Genomic DNA, 13,271 nt, shown 5'->3' with positions numbered 1-13,271 from the left:
GCTGAGCTGTAAGGAAGTATTTAACGCTTTCCTGTCTAGATCATCCACTAACTAATTTTGAAGAAACATAACTGTAATGTAACTGTCTTCTTCCTTGTCTCTTCATTTATTTATTTATTTAAATATAGGCATGGCAAGCCTTTGGGCCCCAGACTACAGCTGCTCTTATCTGACAGACCACCAGCAGCTCCCTGGTTCTCTTTTTTGAGCTTCCCTCTTCTCCGTCACCAATGGGCTGCTCATGGATTAAGGATGGTGAGCGGCTCCCCAGGGCCTACATGGAAAGCACAGTAATTTGGGACAGCTTTAAAAATTATAGGAAACTTTCCAGTACTCTCAACCTGCTCAGACTTAAGAACAGCATTTCTCCAAGCAGCGTGGATCCTCTGTGCTGTCTGTATTTCTCCAACTGGGACCATCATACCAGTAAGCATTAACATGTTCCCTATCAGACATTGGAATGAACCAAAGGCAAGCCAATCATTTCCTTAAATCAACAGTGCTTTCACAGAATCATAGAATGGTTTAGATTGGAAAAGACCTTAAAGATCACTCAGCTCCCACCCCCTGCTGGGAGCTGACTGCCACCCACCAGCTCAGGCTGCCCAGGGCCCATCCAACCCTGAGCATCTCCAGGGCTGGGACATAGATCACCTTGATGTCTTCCCCACACATATGGGCATGTGGCTATTAGGTCTCCCCACAGGCACCTCTTTTCCAAGCAAAAGCAACCCCATGTTGTCTGCTTCTTCTCACTGCAGCCTTGACTGTCCTGGAACCCTCTCCTAACCCAAGTCCAAAGTTAGAAGCCAAGGTCCTTCCGGCACAGGGAGGGCAGGGGCAGAGCCAGGCACAGCATTCCACCTTGAACCATAGGATTACAAAGTATAGGAGTTCAATCGCTGCCCTCCAACCACTGGCTGTGCTCCTGTTAGAACAACTCAAGATGCTCACAGCCTTTTTTCAGTCTTCAGGAAAACATGCAGAAACAGTGCATCCAGTATACGGACTAATCAAAAGCACAGCTTCATTTTGCTTTCTTCTTGAGCAATATTTCCCCTAAGCCAGCTGGTTTTGCTGAATAGCATTTGAAGCAAGTAGCTGAACAGCCAAACCTCCTTAAAGAGCACCTGCGTGACTTCAGTTCCAGAAGTTACACCGAGGGAGCCTGTACCGCTTTAAATTTCGAGCCCTGCGAGGCCTAGAAATACCCAGGGCTTTTTGTGCTTGCCCTCGCGCTCCGCCACCAGCGCCGAGCTCGGGTCAGCAGCGGGCCGAGGCCGCTCCGTGGGGGAGCCGCGGGCGGGGCCGTGACGCACGCCGGGCTCCGCACCCCCGTGGCCGTGCCCCTTCCCGGCCGCGCCGGTCTCTCTGTGCTCGGGGGCGGCGGCGCTTCCCGGCCGCGCCCGCCCCGCGGCGCTGGGCTAAGAGCCGCGCTGAGCGCTTCGGCAGTGCGGAGCGGTCTCCAGGCGCTGCTGGGGAGTGTGCTCGCCGCGTAGGATTTCCTCCGGGTGCTTCTGAAGGTACCTGTATTTTTGTCACGGGGATGCTTAATGATCACGTGGGCGAGGTTTTCCACTGGGGGGATTGTGCGGTGAAATAGAAAATCTCTCTCTTCGAGGTTAGCCGGTTGTTAGAAGTGGCACAGCAATTCCTTCCGAAGGTGGGCTTATTGGGAGGTGTCGTTTCTGGGCGTGCTGAGGGTGGGTGGCGGTCCCGGCGGCACCCGGGTGGGGCTGAGCCGGGATGCTCTGCACGACGTCCCCGGGGCTGTGTGCTGCGGGGCTCTGGGGTCAGGGCAGTGTCTGTGCAAGGGAGGAGGGACCTCACTGCACCACAAAATAATTTTATGTCAGCTTGCAAGTCATGCAATTCCTTCTTGAAAAGCTATTTTGTTAATTTTGACCAAAAAAAAAAAAACAAAAAAAAACCCAAAACAAACAAAAAAGCCTACATCTTTAATCAGGTAAACTGGATGATTTTTAAGTATGGTGTTTTTCTAGCAGTCAAGGTTAAAATCCAGTGCTTGAGCAGCCTGAAATAACGCAGTGATGGAAAGAGGTGCCATAAAGCTAGCTGGGGTGAACTAATGCTTGCCTTACGGCTATTTGGCTCCTCGAGTCTGTTTTCTAAACCACGTGCTTGCTTGGAAAGGGCCTGTTTGGGTCTGTAAGTGGCACTGTGCATGGTGTTTGTGCCTGGGGACATGTGTTAATGTGCTCCTGGCAGCGTTTGGCACAGCTGGGTCGGAGATGGAGCTGGTGGTCACGAATGGGAGCAGTGCAGCTTTTCAGATAGAAAGCAGCAGCCCTGCAATTAAGTGAATTAAGAGGTCTTGAAAGCAGTTGCATCACCGCTGCAGACACGCACCAGGGTAAGATCTAGAAACTGAGGCTGTGTGATGCAGTTCTGGAAATGAGTAAGGGATGGAAAGACAGTGTGGGTATTGTGCGGCCCATTAAAGGGGGTGGTCTCGGGGCAGTGTTCCCATACCGTTCTCTAAACTGGAGCTGCTTTGTTCTGACTTCCTGCAGAACAGATAATTCCGCAGTTTCCTTTCCAAAAGTTTTTTTTTGCTGACCTTAGGTGCCTGGGCTTAAACTTTCCCGAGGGGGAAAACTGCACTGCCTTGCACCTCAGTGCCACTTCTGTGGTACTTGTTAATGAGTTGAGAAAATAAAGAACAGATTGGGTGTGGTGGTGTTGGTCGACAGAGTTTAAGCTGTGGAAGCTCCTGAATGCAGCATGTCAGAGCAGAGGGAGAAGCCTAGGAGCTCCTGCTGTGCTGGGAGGTGGGCAGCACAGTGCCTCAGGGCATGGGCAGGGAGTGAGGCCTCTGGGCCGGTCCCTTTCCCTCCTGAGGGCACAGAGGCCGTTCCCTTCCACCTTTGCTTGGTGGCAGCGCTGGCTCTGCCTGGAAACGTCAGGTTGCCCAGTGGTCCAGAAACCATTTCATAAGTGTCATTTACTGGAGCCTGCTAGCAAAATCACTTCTGCTTTTCCGTGGGTAAACTGAACCCTGAGACGTCTCTCCACTAGCAAGGGAGGATATTTATATCCCCTGTGAGCCCAGAGCTATGAACTCCCATGGGAATCTCAGCCAGGAAAGGGCAGTGCTTGACAAGAACGGAAGAGGTCTTCCGGGCACATGGTCCTGTTCCCAGCTCTGGCCCCAAATAGCGCCAGTGTGGGGCAGGCCCAGAGCCCCAGCCAGGTCCCCTCCTCTCCACAGGGATGTGTCATCAGCAGGGCATCTGAAGGACCCTTGTAATCCTGGCGTAACTCGAGTTGGGAAGGTTTAAAGCAACTGATCTGCTCGTTGCTACATTGCTACCACATGGGAATTTCCCCATGCACAAGAGAATGGCTGAACAATGTGTTGTGTAATAGAACTGAGAAAAGGGAGATTTGGTTCCTTGTTCCTATGGTACTTCAGAATTTTACATTATTTCACAATCAATGAAATCTCATGGATGAAAAGCAAGGTGTGACTGGCAGTGCTGTGACACGGCGGGTGAATCATAGGTGGCAGAATGAGTCTGGATAAAAAGCAATAGGGAAAAGAACGGTAGTGAAAGAACTAATGTCAACATTAGCGTCGTGTCTGATGAAGTGGGAGGTGAATTTTGTAAAGCCTTTGCTAGCTGTAGAGCACATCTCAGTATTTCTGAATCATCAGTCACACAGAGGAGCGTGTGAGTGGCTGTAGGGAGAGAAAACATTCCGGGCTACTATAAAGGCTTTGTTGAATAAATCATATGATTCTGTCTCTGCTCAACCTTTACTAAAGGGTTCAGTTGTAATTCTTGGTACTTTGCAGAAGTTTAGGTACACAGAACATCTCGCAGTGTGAGCTGATATACTGAAACTTGCAGAAGGTCCATTTATATGTATATTTAAATTATCTTGAATTTGTGTATTCCCGTAAGCTGGAAGTTTTATCAGCATATTTTAGTATGGTCATATATTAAATGTGACACACCAGATTATCAACAGCAAGAACAAGGTTTATGTTATGTAGTTTTAATGCAATATTTCAGATTTTTCTTATATTGTTAAAGAAGGTGCATTTCTTTAGATTACTTTTTTTTTTAAATCTATGCACATACTGGACTAGAATCCAATTAAAATACATAAAGCAGGATGGTATTTCTGTTAGCAGGGTATGCTAGTAAAGAAGAAAAAGGATATAGAGAAGGTCACTTAAAACTAATTTATTAAGCAAGGAGGATGTTGTGTGTAAGCTGGGGAGTGAGCTGGACAGCACATCACCCCACAGCCATTCAGCATCCTCTTATAATACCAGCATTTGCTGTGTGAATGAGAAACAGGAAATAACTGCTTTCAGATTAAATTCCCAGTTTTGTATGAGTGTCTTTGCTGAACCAAACTAGCTGGATGAACTGTAACAGACAAAATATATCTCTAGGTTTTATTACATTCTTCTGTTTTTTTTTTTTTTTTTCAACTTCTTTTGGAAACCCCAGAACAATAGGAAAAGGCAAACAGCTGGCCCTTTTGCTGCTGGCAGTCTGCTGTGGATGCTCACTCACCTGTGCAAGCCTACCTCTTATTATCCAGTTTTTGTCTTCATGTATATATGATATCTGGCAGTGGCACTTGGAAAGTGAAATAGCATGGAGATTGATTAGGTGGCAGCGTGGCATCGCAGCTGCTTCAAGATTTACCCAAGCAGGTTTTGTTGGACGCATTGATAACTAAACTAATTGCTCTGAAATTACTGTTATACTCGTTCATATGAATTGCACGATGACTTTGGATAGTTGCACAACGTCATCCTGTGTTGCAATGGAATAACTGATGCTTTCCAACGAATTGAATGTGGTTTCAGGATACACAAAGCAGAGTGCAGCAGGTACGGGCAATGCAGGGTTACTTTGTGGTGGAGGCCTGGTCCAGGAGGAAGCTGAGATATTCAGCTATTTTAGCTTCTATTTGTAATTCAGCAGTCCCATGTAATTTAGACATTCAGATATCTTTTATTGCTAATTAACAGAGAATGGTGAGTGACCTTTGTGTGAAATCGTATGTTCAAAAACCAATAAATAAATATGTTGTTTTGCAGAACGGTTACAAGCAGATCCAGCAGTGATCCACAGCAATGCAAGGTGAGTAAAACAGGCCAGTGTAGTCTTGTGTTACAGTAAAGATAACATTCTTTCTTAAGTACTCAAGCAATGTTAGTTTAGATATAAATTTGCCCAATAATTTTAGGAGAGATGTCTGAATGTTTTGGATTCAAACATTAAAATGTAATAATTTACAAAACATGTTTTCACATCTTGAATCATCTTGAAACACAGGCTGCTTCTGCTTATGTGTTGACATGGGTAAACATTACTGAATTCATAACCCTGAGTCAGCAGGTTACCTGACAAATTAGCACATTACTAGCAAGAAGAACTTGGGAGAAAAGTTTTATGGAGAATGGGTTGTTGACCAGTCTGTTCTGTTTGGGGGTGCAGCCTGTCAGTTCCCGGGCAATTCTTTGCATTGAAGCTTCCTGTGAATGTGAATGAACAAAGGTCCCTGTGGTCCAGATGGACAGCGTGCTGAGCCTGCTTGGCAGGGCTTTGCTAGGTGATCTTCGGGTGTCCCTTCCAAGCCAAGCAGTTCCAATCATAGTTGTGATCCTGCGACATTCTTCATGGTATACATGACAGTGCAGTAACTGTCTTTTATAACCATGCTAAGGATCAGAACTCCTTTAAATTATGCCGTGCTTTATTACACATGTTTTACATAGATAAAATGCAAGCTCATTATGTGGTTTTTGCTGTTCAGAAAACAGCAGCTTAATTTCTGTACACCTACTCTGAAAAAGAAGGCAGTGTTGGGGATCTGGGGAGGAAATAAATGAGAGCAGTACTCAAAGTGTATGTTGCATTCTTACAGCAAATAACCCGGCACCAGCACCTGAATTCTCCAATACTGGCTATGCACCAGGAAACCAGCCCCCCTATGGCCACCCGCAGTATGCAGCTGGGAACTTCTACGGTAGGTTGCCTGGCTACACATCTGTTGTTTGGTTAGGAGGTGTGCATGGGAAGCAGGAGGTTTCATCAAGGCAGCCACCTCTGATTTACAATTCTGTATTAATTCTGCAACGTTTCTGTCAGTATCTGTTCTGGTGGAAAGTCAGACTCTTTCCTTCTCGGTTGCTACATGTTTATGTGTGCTGAGCAGTGCCAGCAGTGGAGGAAGTCTGCAATGCAAGGTGTTCCTCAGTGGGCGCTGGGTTGAGTTTGTCAGGGAAGTGTTACAGATGCAACACAATCAATGTGTGGCAGCTTCTTGCTGATGATCAGATTATTTGTTCTTAAATGTTACGTCAGTTCTTCGGTTTATTTTTCTGTAGTAATCCAAAACTGAAGGACTGTCCATGTCTCACGGTTCTGCCATCTGCGTAGATCCTGTTTCTGTTTCTTTTCCTGTTGCTGTACTTTGCATGTGGTCGTACTTTCCATTTGTTTCCTCTTCTTTTTAATCTCGTTTTCTGTTCCCCATTCAGAACACAGCACCCACAAATAGCTTATCATTCTGGCGGCAAACTGCTTGCTGAAGAGCCAGATCACACTGAACAGTACCTATGGGGCTCCAGGCATAAATTATTGATGAAGTGCAAAGTGTTTGGCTTAAGTTTCTGTGCTGTGTGTACGTTAAATCTTGCGTGTCTTTCAGTGAGGAAATTCAAGTTCTGTGAGTACGCAGCCTTCAAGGAATGAGCACGTGCTCCTTGTGGTCCAAAGGCCAGGGAGGGGCTGTCTTATCTGAATACCACGGGTGGTAACACAGCGTGATAGCCGTCAGCTCTGCAGGAGGGTGGGTCCTTATCTGCGGTGGGCAGTGCTGATATTGAGGGGATGTACGCCACACCTGTACGCGCTGCATGGTTTATGGCCGCAGCATCACCTTTCAGGCAAAGCAGCCCGTGTTTTATTACACACGCAGTATGAGGTACTGGTGCTACGGGTAACCGCCAGGTCTATGAGTCAGCACCTCTGGAAACAGCTGTCTTCGCACTTTCTATGAAAGTATTCATGCTGGTTTCTCCTCGCAAGCTCCTGCGGGCTTCCGAGCAAAATACAGAACTATCCCCGGCCCGCAGTGACGGCAGCCCGCACTTCCCGTTCCGTAGCTGCTTACCGACGTCAGCGTTCTCCCAGCACGGGGCTGCAGCGCCACCTGGCGGCGTGGCGCCGCACGACGGAGCGCTCCCCGCTGCGGGAGGAATCTGCATAGCTCATAACGGTTGATTTGTTCTTTTCTTTTGAAGATCCACGGTACAATTCTTTTTTCAAGACCTCAGTTCCCTAACTGTATCTCTCCTGTCTTTTCAGGCACGCCTGCAGCGGGGCCCTATGCTTTCCAGGCACAGCCCGTGGGAAACCCATCCGGAGCTGCTGTTCCACCCATCCAGAACCAGCCTCCTGGGGCCATCTGGATGCCCATCCCTCCTCCTCTTCCCAACTGCCCTCCTGGACTGGAATATCTCACGCAGGTACCTGCACCCTTCATCCTTCCCCGGGGAATGGGTGGTCACCTGAGAAGCAGCCTGCATCTGGGAGAAAGCTAGGAAACACATCTGTCTTTATTGCAGCTGCATGAGTTGCTGCTTTTGGGCTGCTGTGTGAGGCCTCTTGTAACATGAGTGATGCACGTATGAGTGTGGAAGTGCCTGCTATGGCCAGAGCACTTTGGGGGACACCCACTCCTACCAAGTGTGGTGCTAAAGGATAGTGGGCACAGAGCAATTGCATATCTTTCCTAGTTCTGAAGCTACTGTCTGTGAGATGTAACGCAGTTTGTCAAGGTGCATTACGTATATATGTATACATATACAGGCATCTGTAGCACAGTATGAGTTTGCTTTTCTACATGGTGCTTTCTCAGTGCCTCTAGTCAAACTTAAACTTAGAAAATGTTCATAGCAAAATGAAAATTGCTCCCATGTTGCAGTATATATCTCAGGAAACACCCTTTGTCTGTAAAAGAGTAGTTTTTCTCATCACTGGGAACAAATACAAAGGCCTTATGCTGATGTTTACGGTTGTGCATGTTTCTCCCGAAATAAACCAATACCAAACGTGGTGTTCCCTCAGTTTCACTCAGAGCTGAGCAGTAGCTGAGCTTCTGCTTTAAAATTTTTGAATTTCCTCCTGGTAGTTCCTGCTTTTCTCTGTGCAGGCATCCGGCGTGGGGATTTCAGACTCTGTAGTGTTACTGAGTCACACCACGTTAGACCTACATGCCTGTAACCAGACCAGTCTGGGTGCAGCTTCCATCATCTGCTTTGGTGCTTGTAACGCTGTTCTGCTAAACTGAGGGAGGGCAGAACAGGCAGACGTGAACCATGTCTGCAGCTTTACTGGTGGAGATCAATCTCTAAACAATGTATTGATCATTAACACTGCATTCTGAAATGAAACAACAGTGCTTCTTAAAACTAGGTATCTCTTAGTTACAACTTGCTAACTATTTATTCTGTTTCATTTTTTTTTCAACCATGAACAGATTGACCAGATATTAATTCATCAGCAACTTGAGCTTCTTGAGAGTAAGTGAAATGTTTTTATAGCAGAGAAATGTTTAAGTCTAATAGTCCCAAGAACTGTAAAATGTAGACCTTCTTTGACAAAACTTCTTCAAAATCTTTTTATGGATTGCCACCTCAGTTTTTCCTGCTTGTTATCATCTCAATTCTCACAGAACTTATGGAGGAGAGAAGGGAACAGAAAAGCAGCAGGTTAGAAGAGGATTTTAAACTGGTTCTATATATTATAAGATAGACAGCAGTACTGTTTATCTCAGTAGTCTTTGTAGCTGATTATAGATGAAGTCACAAATCTCCCATGTTATTTATGTGATTTCAGTTTTCCTCTTTTCCTTATTTAAATAGGGAATGTCTGTTCTTACTACATCTAATTCCGTAGGCTAGCTTGCTGCTCTGATCTCATTTCCAGGTGATCTTGCTCTTTTAGTGAACTGAATTGCTTTCCTTCTGCTTCCCTCATTCCATTCACTTTAAGAATATGAAAGTCATGTTTTCAATGTCTTTCAAACAGAATAAGTAAAATGGAATGCCCAGCTTGGATGACACCAAATACTGTTGCGTCTGCTTTCCATGATATCTCAAGGGTATTTCTGTTGAAGAAACTAATCAAAATTACAGCCCTGGCTCTTGACATCGTATATTTGTTTAGCTGTGAATCTTGACTGTGAGGCCTTTTTGTGGCTTTCTCATTCTGAACATAACTGTGCCCTTTGGAGCCCATTTTTGTTTCACCACACCTTCTGCTCTGCCCTAAGAAACTCCCTGCTGTGCATTTAGGAGCGGTGGCGCTTGCTCTGGCAGCGGGCACCCATGACTGGAGGGAGGGAAGCTGATGGATGTCTCCGTGCTCTTTCCATGTTACCATGTTCACGGTGGCCTGTCCTTTTTGATCTCCTGTTGGGCTGCTCTGCTTGAGGGGCTCTTCACTACTGCTCCCTCTGTCAAAGCTGCCTCTGATGGACTCCAAATGAGAAGTTTCCAAGCAGTAGGTTAGGGTTAGCTTGGTGCTTTTATTATCTGTTGTTCACGCAGATGCACCTCAGGAATTAACAATTCTGTTACTTCTTTTTTTTCCAGTTTTTATTGGATTGGAATCAAACAACAAATATGAAATCAAGAATTCATTGGGACAAAGGGTGTACTTTGCAGCAGAGGACACTGACTGCTGCACAAGGAACTGTTGTGGGCCAGCACGACCTTTCACCATCAAGATTATGGACAATCTGGGTCATGAGGTGATAAGGCTGGAGAGACCCCTCAGGTGTTCGTCATGTTTATTCCCCTGCTGCTTACAGGAGGTGAGTCACTTCTCACCATGAGGGATGAGATCTTCTTTAACATTAATGAACCTGGGGTGATGATTATGAACAGAGTCTCAAATCTGAGCCTTCTCAGAGCTCTTACTGACAGATGTGTAGTAGGTGCACCCTATGAGGCTTTGACTTTCAGGATGCTCAGAGTCTTTCCTTCACTAGACATTGATCTTTCCACTGTAGACACATAGCTTATATGTTCCGTAGCCTCAGGAGTATGCTATTGATTTCAGTGAAGGTAGAAGTTGCATATTGGTTTTGGAATATGTGTGCAGCTTTCTGAAATTGTTTGCGGAAAACTTAGTGCAGTTTCATTGGAAAGCTGGGTTGTTATGGAAGAATAAGTTGTTTGGTTTGCATATTAGTGTGGATTTTTGTCTAAAGAACATCTTAAAGCGTAAAAATCTGCTTCACGTGGGGATTTTCTTTTTCCTGTGAAGATAGAAATTCAAGCACCTCCAGGAACACCAGTAGGTTATGTTGTCCAGAATTGGCATCCCTGCTTGCCCAAGTTTACTATTCAGGATGAGAAAAGAATGGATGTACTGAAAATCAGTGGCCCTTGTGTCGTCTGCAGCTGTTGTGAGGATGTTAATTTTGAGGTATGTAGTGCTAAGAGTTATCTGTATATATCTTCTTTCAAACGGTATTTTGATAGTAGTCTGTTGTTGTCTTGTTATAAGAGAAACTGTACTGTGGTATATAGAATAATTAAAACATAATCTTTTAATGCTAATATAGTCAGTTCAGTTCTCTAGGTAGGTAGATCATTCTGGAAAAGCCTGCCAAACTTCCAGAAATCACATATGGAAGACACTCATCAGTGATCTGATTCCTTGTGATTACATGCAAATCTCTCAATGGAAATTCGGTAGCAAAATCTTTTTTAATCTATGATGTTAGTTCCTAACAGGAAAAAAAAAAAGTTATCAGTTGTATTAGCTGGTTATTAAAATGACTTTCTACAACCACTCATCCAACCATTTAATAGTCATTCACTAACCAAGTAGGTCAAAATTTAGACCTAAAATGTACATTTGATTGACTGAAGAATTACAGGTTTTATTTAAAAACAATACTGATTAATGCATTAGCCTTTCCATACAAATTAACTAATAGATAAACTAATTAAACTTTGTTTAAAATGATGTTGTAGATTGCTGAAGCAAGTTTAGTCTGATTTTATTTTGGGGGATTACACTTTCATAAAACTATGAACACTGGGTGTAACTTCAGGAAACAATGTTAAAGGGCTAACCTCTCTTTTGGAACAAGTCAATGTAATTTGTTTAGTTTTCCCTTGAGCTGTTCCTGATGCGTGGCAGGATATACTAATTCACTCTTGGCTAAAAGACAACACTCCTAACAGAGTGTGTGTACATGCATGCGTGCATGTTTGCATGCAGTAGCTGACTTCCAACACCATTAAAACATTGAATTCTCGTCAGATTTAGGATTAAGTTGATGCCTGTGTTACTTCACTCTGACTTTCTGGTGGTTTGGCTTGTCTTTCAGTACCAATAGTTGCATTCGGTGACTGCATTAATTTAATAACGCAATTTAAAGCTTTCAAATGGATCTATAATGAAAAGAATCTGGGGATTCCTGAATAACTTCTTTTTTTAATTTTATGTTCAAATAGGTGAAGTCTTTGGATGAGGTTTCTAATGTTGGGAGGATTTCTAAGCAGTGGTCTGGGTTTTTGAAAGAAGCATTTACAGATACTGATAACTTTGGAGTCTCATTTCCAATGGACCTTGACGTAAAAATGAAAGCTGTCATGCTCGGTGCTTGCTTCCTTATCGTAAGTCTGTAGCTTACTGATATTTGAACATGAACTGACTTCATCTCAGTGTTTAAATTGTGCTGATAAAGGTTTTGATTCTGGGCTCCTCAAGGTGCTTGAGAGCTTTTGGTGGATTTCTTGTGTGTAAAACTATCCCTGGAGGGAATATTTTGGATAATAAGCTTATTTGAGGCTACGTGAAGTGCTGACTGTATTAACAAGAGCTTTATACACAATCAGATTAACAGACCCTGTAAAAGACAACTTTACAGACTCATAAGCAGAGGCAAGCATGTCTATGTGGGTGGTGAGACAAGAGAAGTACAGAACAGCATTAGCCAGGAGGACCAACCAATGCCAGAACAGCCCACTGAGGTGGTGAACTGGACAGATAGGTGCTGCATCCAGCTCCTCCTGGCCCTCCTTCTTGGAAATACAGGAAGCACTGAGATGAGTAGGATTAAGTGCTCTCAGAGGAGTCGTTTCTATGGGCAGAGACTTCTATGGGGGGTGAAGTACATCTATCTTCATGCCATCCTCGTCAGCACTCTGACTCTGCCATGCTTGTGTTTCCACTTAACCTGTGCAATTCTGCATCAGCTACTGCTTCAAAAGTGCACTCTTTTTCCATGTTGGTAGGGCTCCAGAAAGGGAGGAAAGGGGCTTATGTAGCATCTGAGTTTGTAAACTTCTCACCAGCTTTTACAGCCCTGCATATGGACCAGGTTTTCCTTAGCCACGTGTGTTCAGGTGCAAGGATGTAGGTGAAGAGTAGGGAGTATGAAGAAGCAAGGACTTCAGGCACAGGATACGAGGTTTCTGTATGTAAAGTAAAGATGGTGACCTTTATGGTACACTCCAGTTTGAGGTAAAATTGAAGGGACTTGAGTCAGGCTGAAGGAAGTTAGGATGGAAATCCTAAGTAAGGGAGGCATGCCTTCTTCTAATGATAAAGTCAAACATCTCAGTCTTCCACCACTTTTTTCTCTTTTTGTGGATGCCACATTTTCTCTACTAGAGACTCAGGGATTAGGTTGGAGAGAGGTACTCCCAGCTGCTTCTCATCATGTAAGGTTTCTGGGGGGGGGGGGGAATTGCTTTCAATACCTTGCAAAAGAACCACAAACCAAGATCTAGATTTTAAAACGATTGAGTTTGTTTGCTTTTTGTTTCCTTCCTAGGACTTCATGTTTTTTGAGAGTATTGGTGACAGCCATCAGCGAACGGGAGTGTGGCAGTGAAATCTAGAAGTCTGTATTTAGAAGGAAGAAAATAAACCACCCACTTGCCAGTGGATTACAGAGCTCCAGTGAGAATGTGAGAAGTGGACCTCTTACACTTGTAATTATATTTCTATAAACTAAAAGCTTTATTGTCTAGCTTCTGGTTCTGTAATCTAATGACACTGTTGTGTTCAAATAAGCACCTTTTGTCTGTACAGATCAATACTGTAATGTATAGAAATATATAGCAGCCTTTTTTCCGGTAAGTTTGGAATTGTTGTATTAAAAACTTAATTCTTAAAAAAGAGATCTATTTCTGTGTTCAATAATAATATAAACAGTCAGCCTAATAAAGAGGTTCTGGTCATTTCCTA

At 44.3% G+C, this 13,271-nt stretch overlaps 2 protein-coding genes across 12 annotated transcripts in view; both read left to right on the top strand.

The window, feature by feature from the left end:
- The window catches only part of PLSCR5 (phospholipid scramblase family member 5), a 26,396-nt gene extending 21,267 nt beyond the window's left edge, over nt 1–5,129 (top strand). For both annotated transcript variants that reach the window (XM_046898677.1, XM_040705640.2), the window contains 2 exons: nt 129–426; nt 5,087–5,129. The gene's annotated coding sequence lies outside the window, so the exon portion shown is untranslated. The remainder of the gene's footprint in view (nt 1–128; nt 427–5,086) is intronic.
- The window catches only part of PLSCR1 (phospholipid scramblase 1), a 23,616-nt gene extending 10,345 nt beyond the window's left edge, over nt 1–13,271 (top strand). For 4 of the 10 annotated variants that reach the window (XM_046898675.1, XM_046898673.1, XM_046898676.1 and 1 more), the window contains 9 exons: nt 129–426; nt 5,087–5,129; nt 5,917–6,018; nt 7,362–7,522; nt 8,536–8,578; nt 9,653–9,873; nt 10,329–10,490; nt 11,531–11,692; nt 12,856–13,271. In XM_046898675.1, coding sequence (XP_046754631.1) covers nt 5,123–5,129; nt 5,917–6,018; nt 7,362–7,522; nt 8,536–8,578; nt 9,653–9,873; nt 10,329–10,490; nt 11,531–11,692; nt 12,856–12,915 — 918 coding nt within the window. In that variant the 5' untranslated portion in view covers nt 129–426; nt 5,087–5,122 and the 3' untranslated portion in view covers nt 12,916–13,271. Of the gene's footprint in view, nt 1–128; nt 427–1,373; nt 1,664–2,234; nt 4,595–5,086; nt 5,130–5,916; nt 6,019–6,823; nt 7,273–7,361; nt 7,523–8,535; nt 8,579–9,652; nt 9,874–10,328; nt 10,491–11,530; nt 11,693–12,855 lie in introns of those variants that run through there. The other 6 variants (XM_040705637.2, XM_046898674.1, XM_001231236.7 and 3 more) reach the window with 5 other exon arrangements.

The sequence above is a fragment of the Gallus gallus genome, chromosome 9 (assembly GCF_016699485.2).
Source record: "Gallus gallus isolate bGalGal1 chromosome 9, bGalGal1.mat.broiler.GRCg7b, whole genome shotgun sequence".
In the NCBI taxonomy this organism is placed as follows: Eukaryota; Metazoa; Chordata; class Aves; order Galliformes; family Phasianidae; genus Gallus; species Gallus gallus.
Note: the sequence above shows the minus strand (reverse complement) of the source record. Positions and strands in the feature narration are given on the sequence as shown.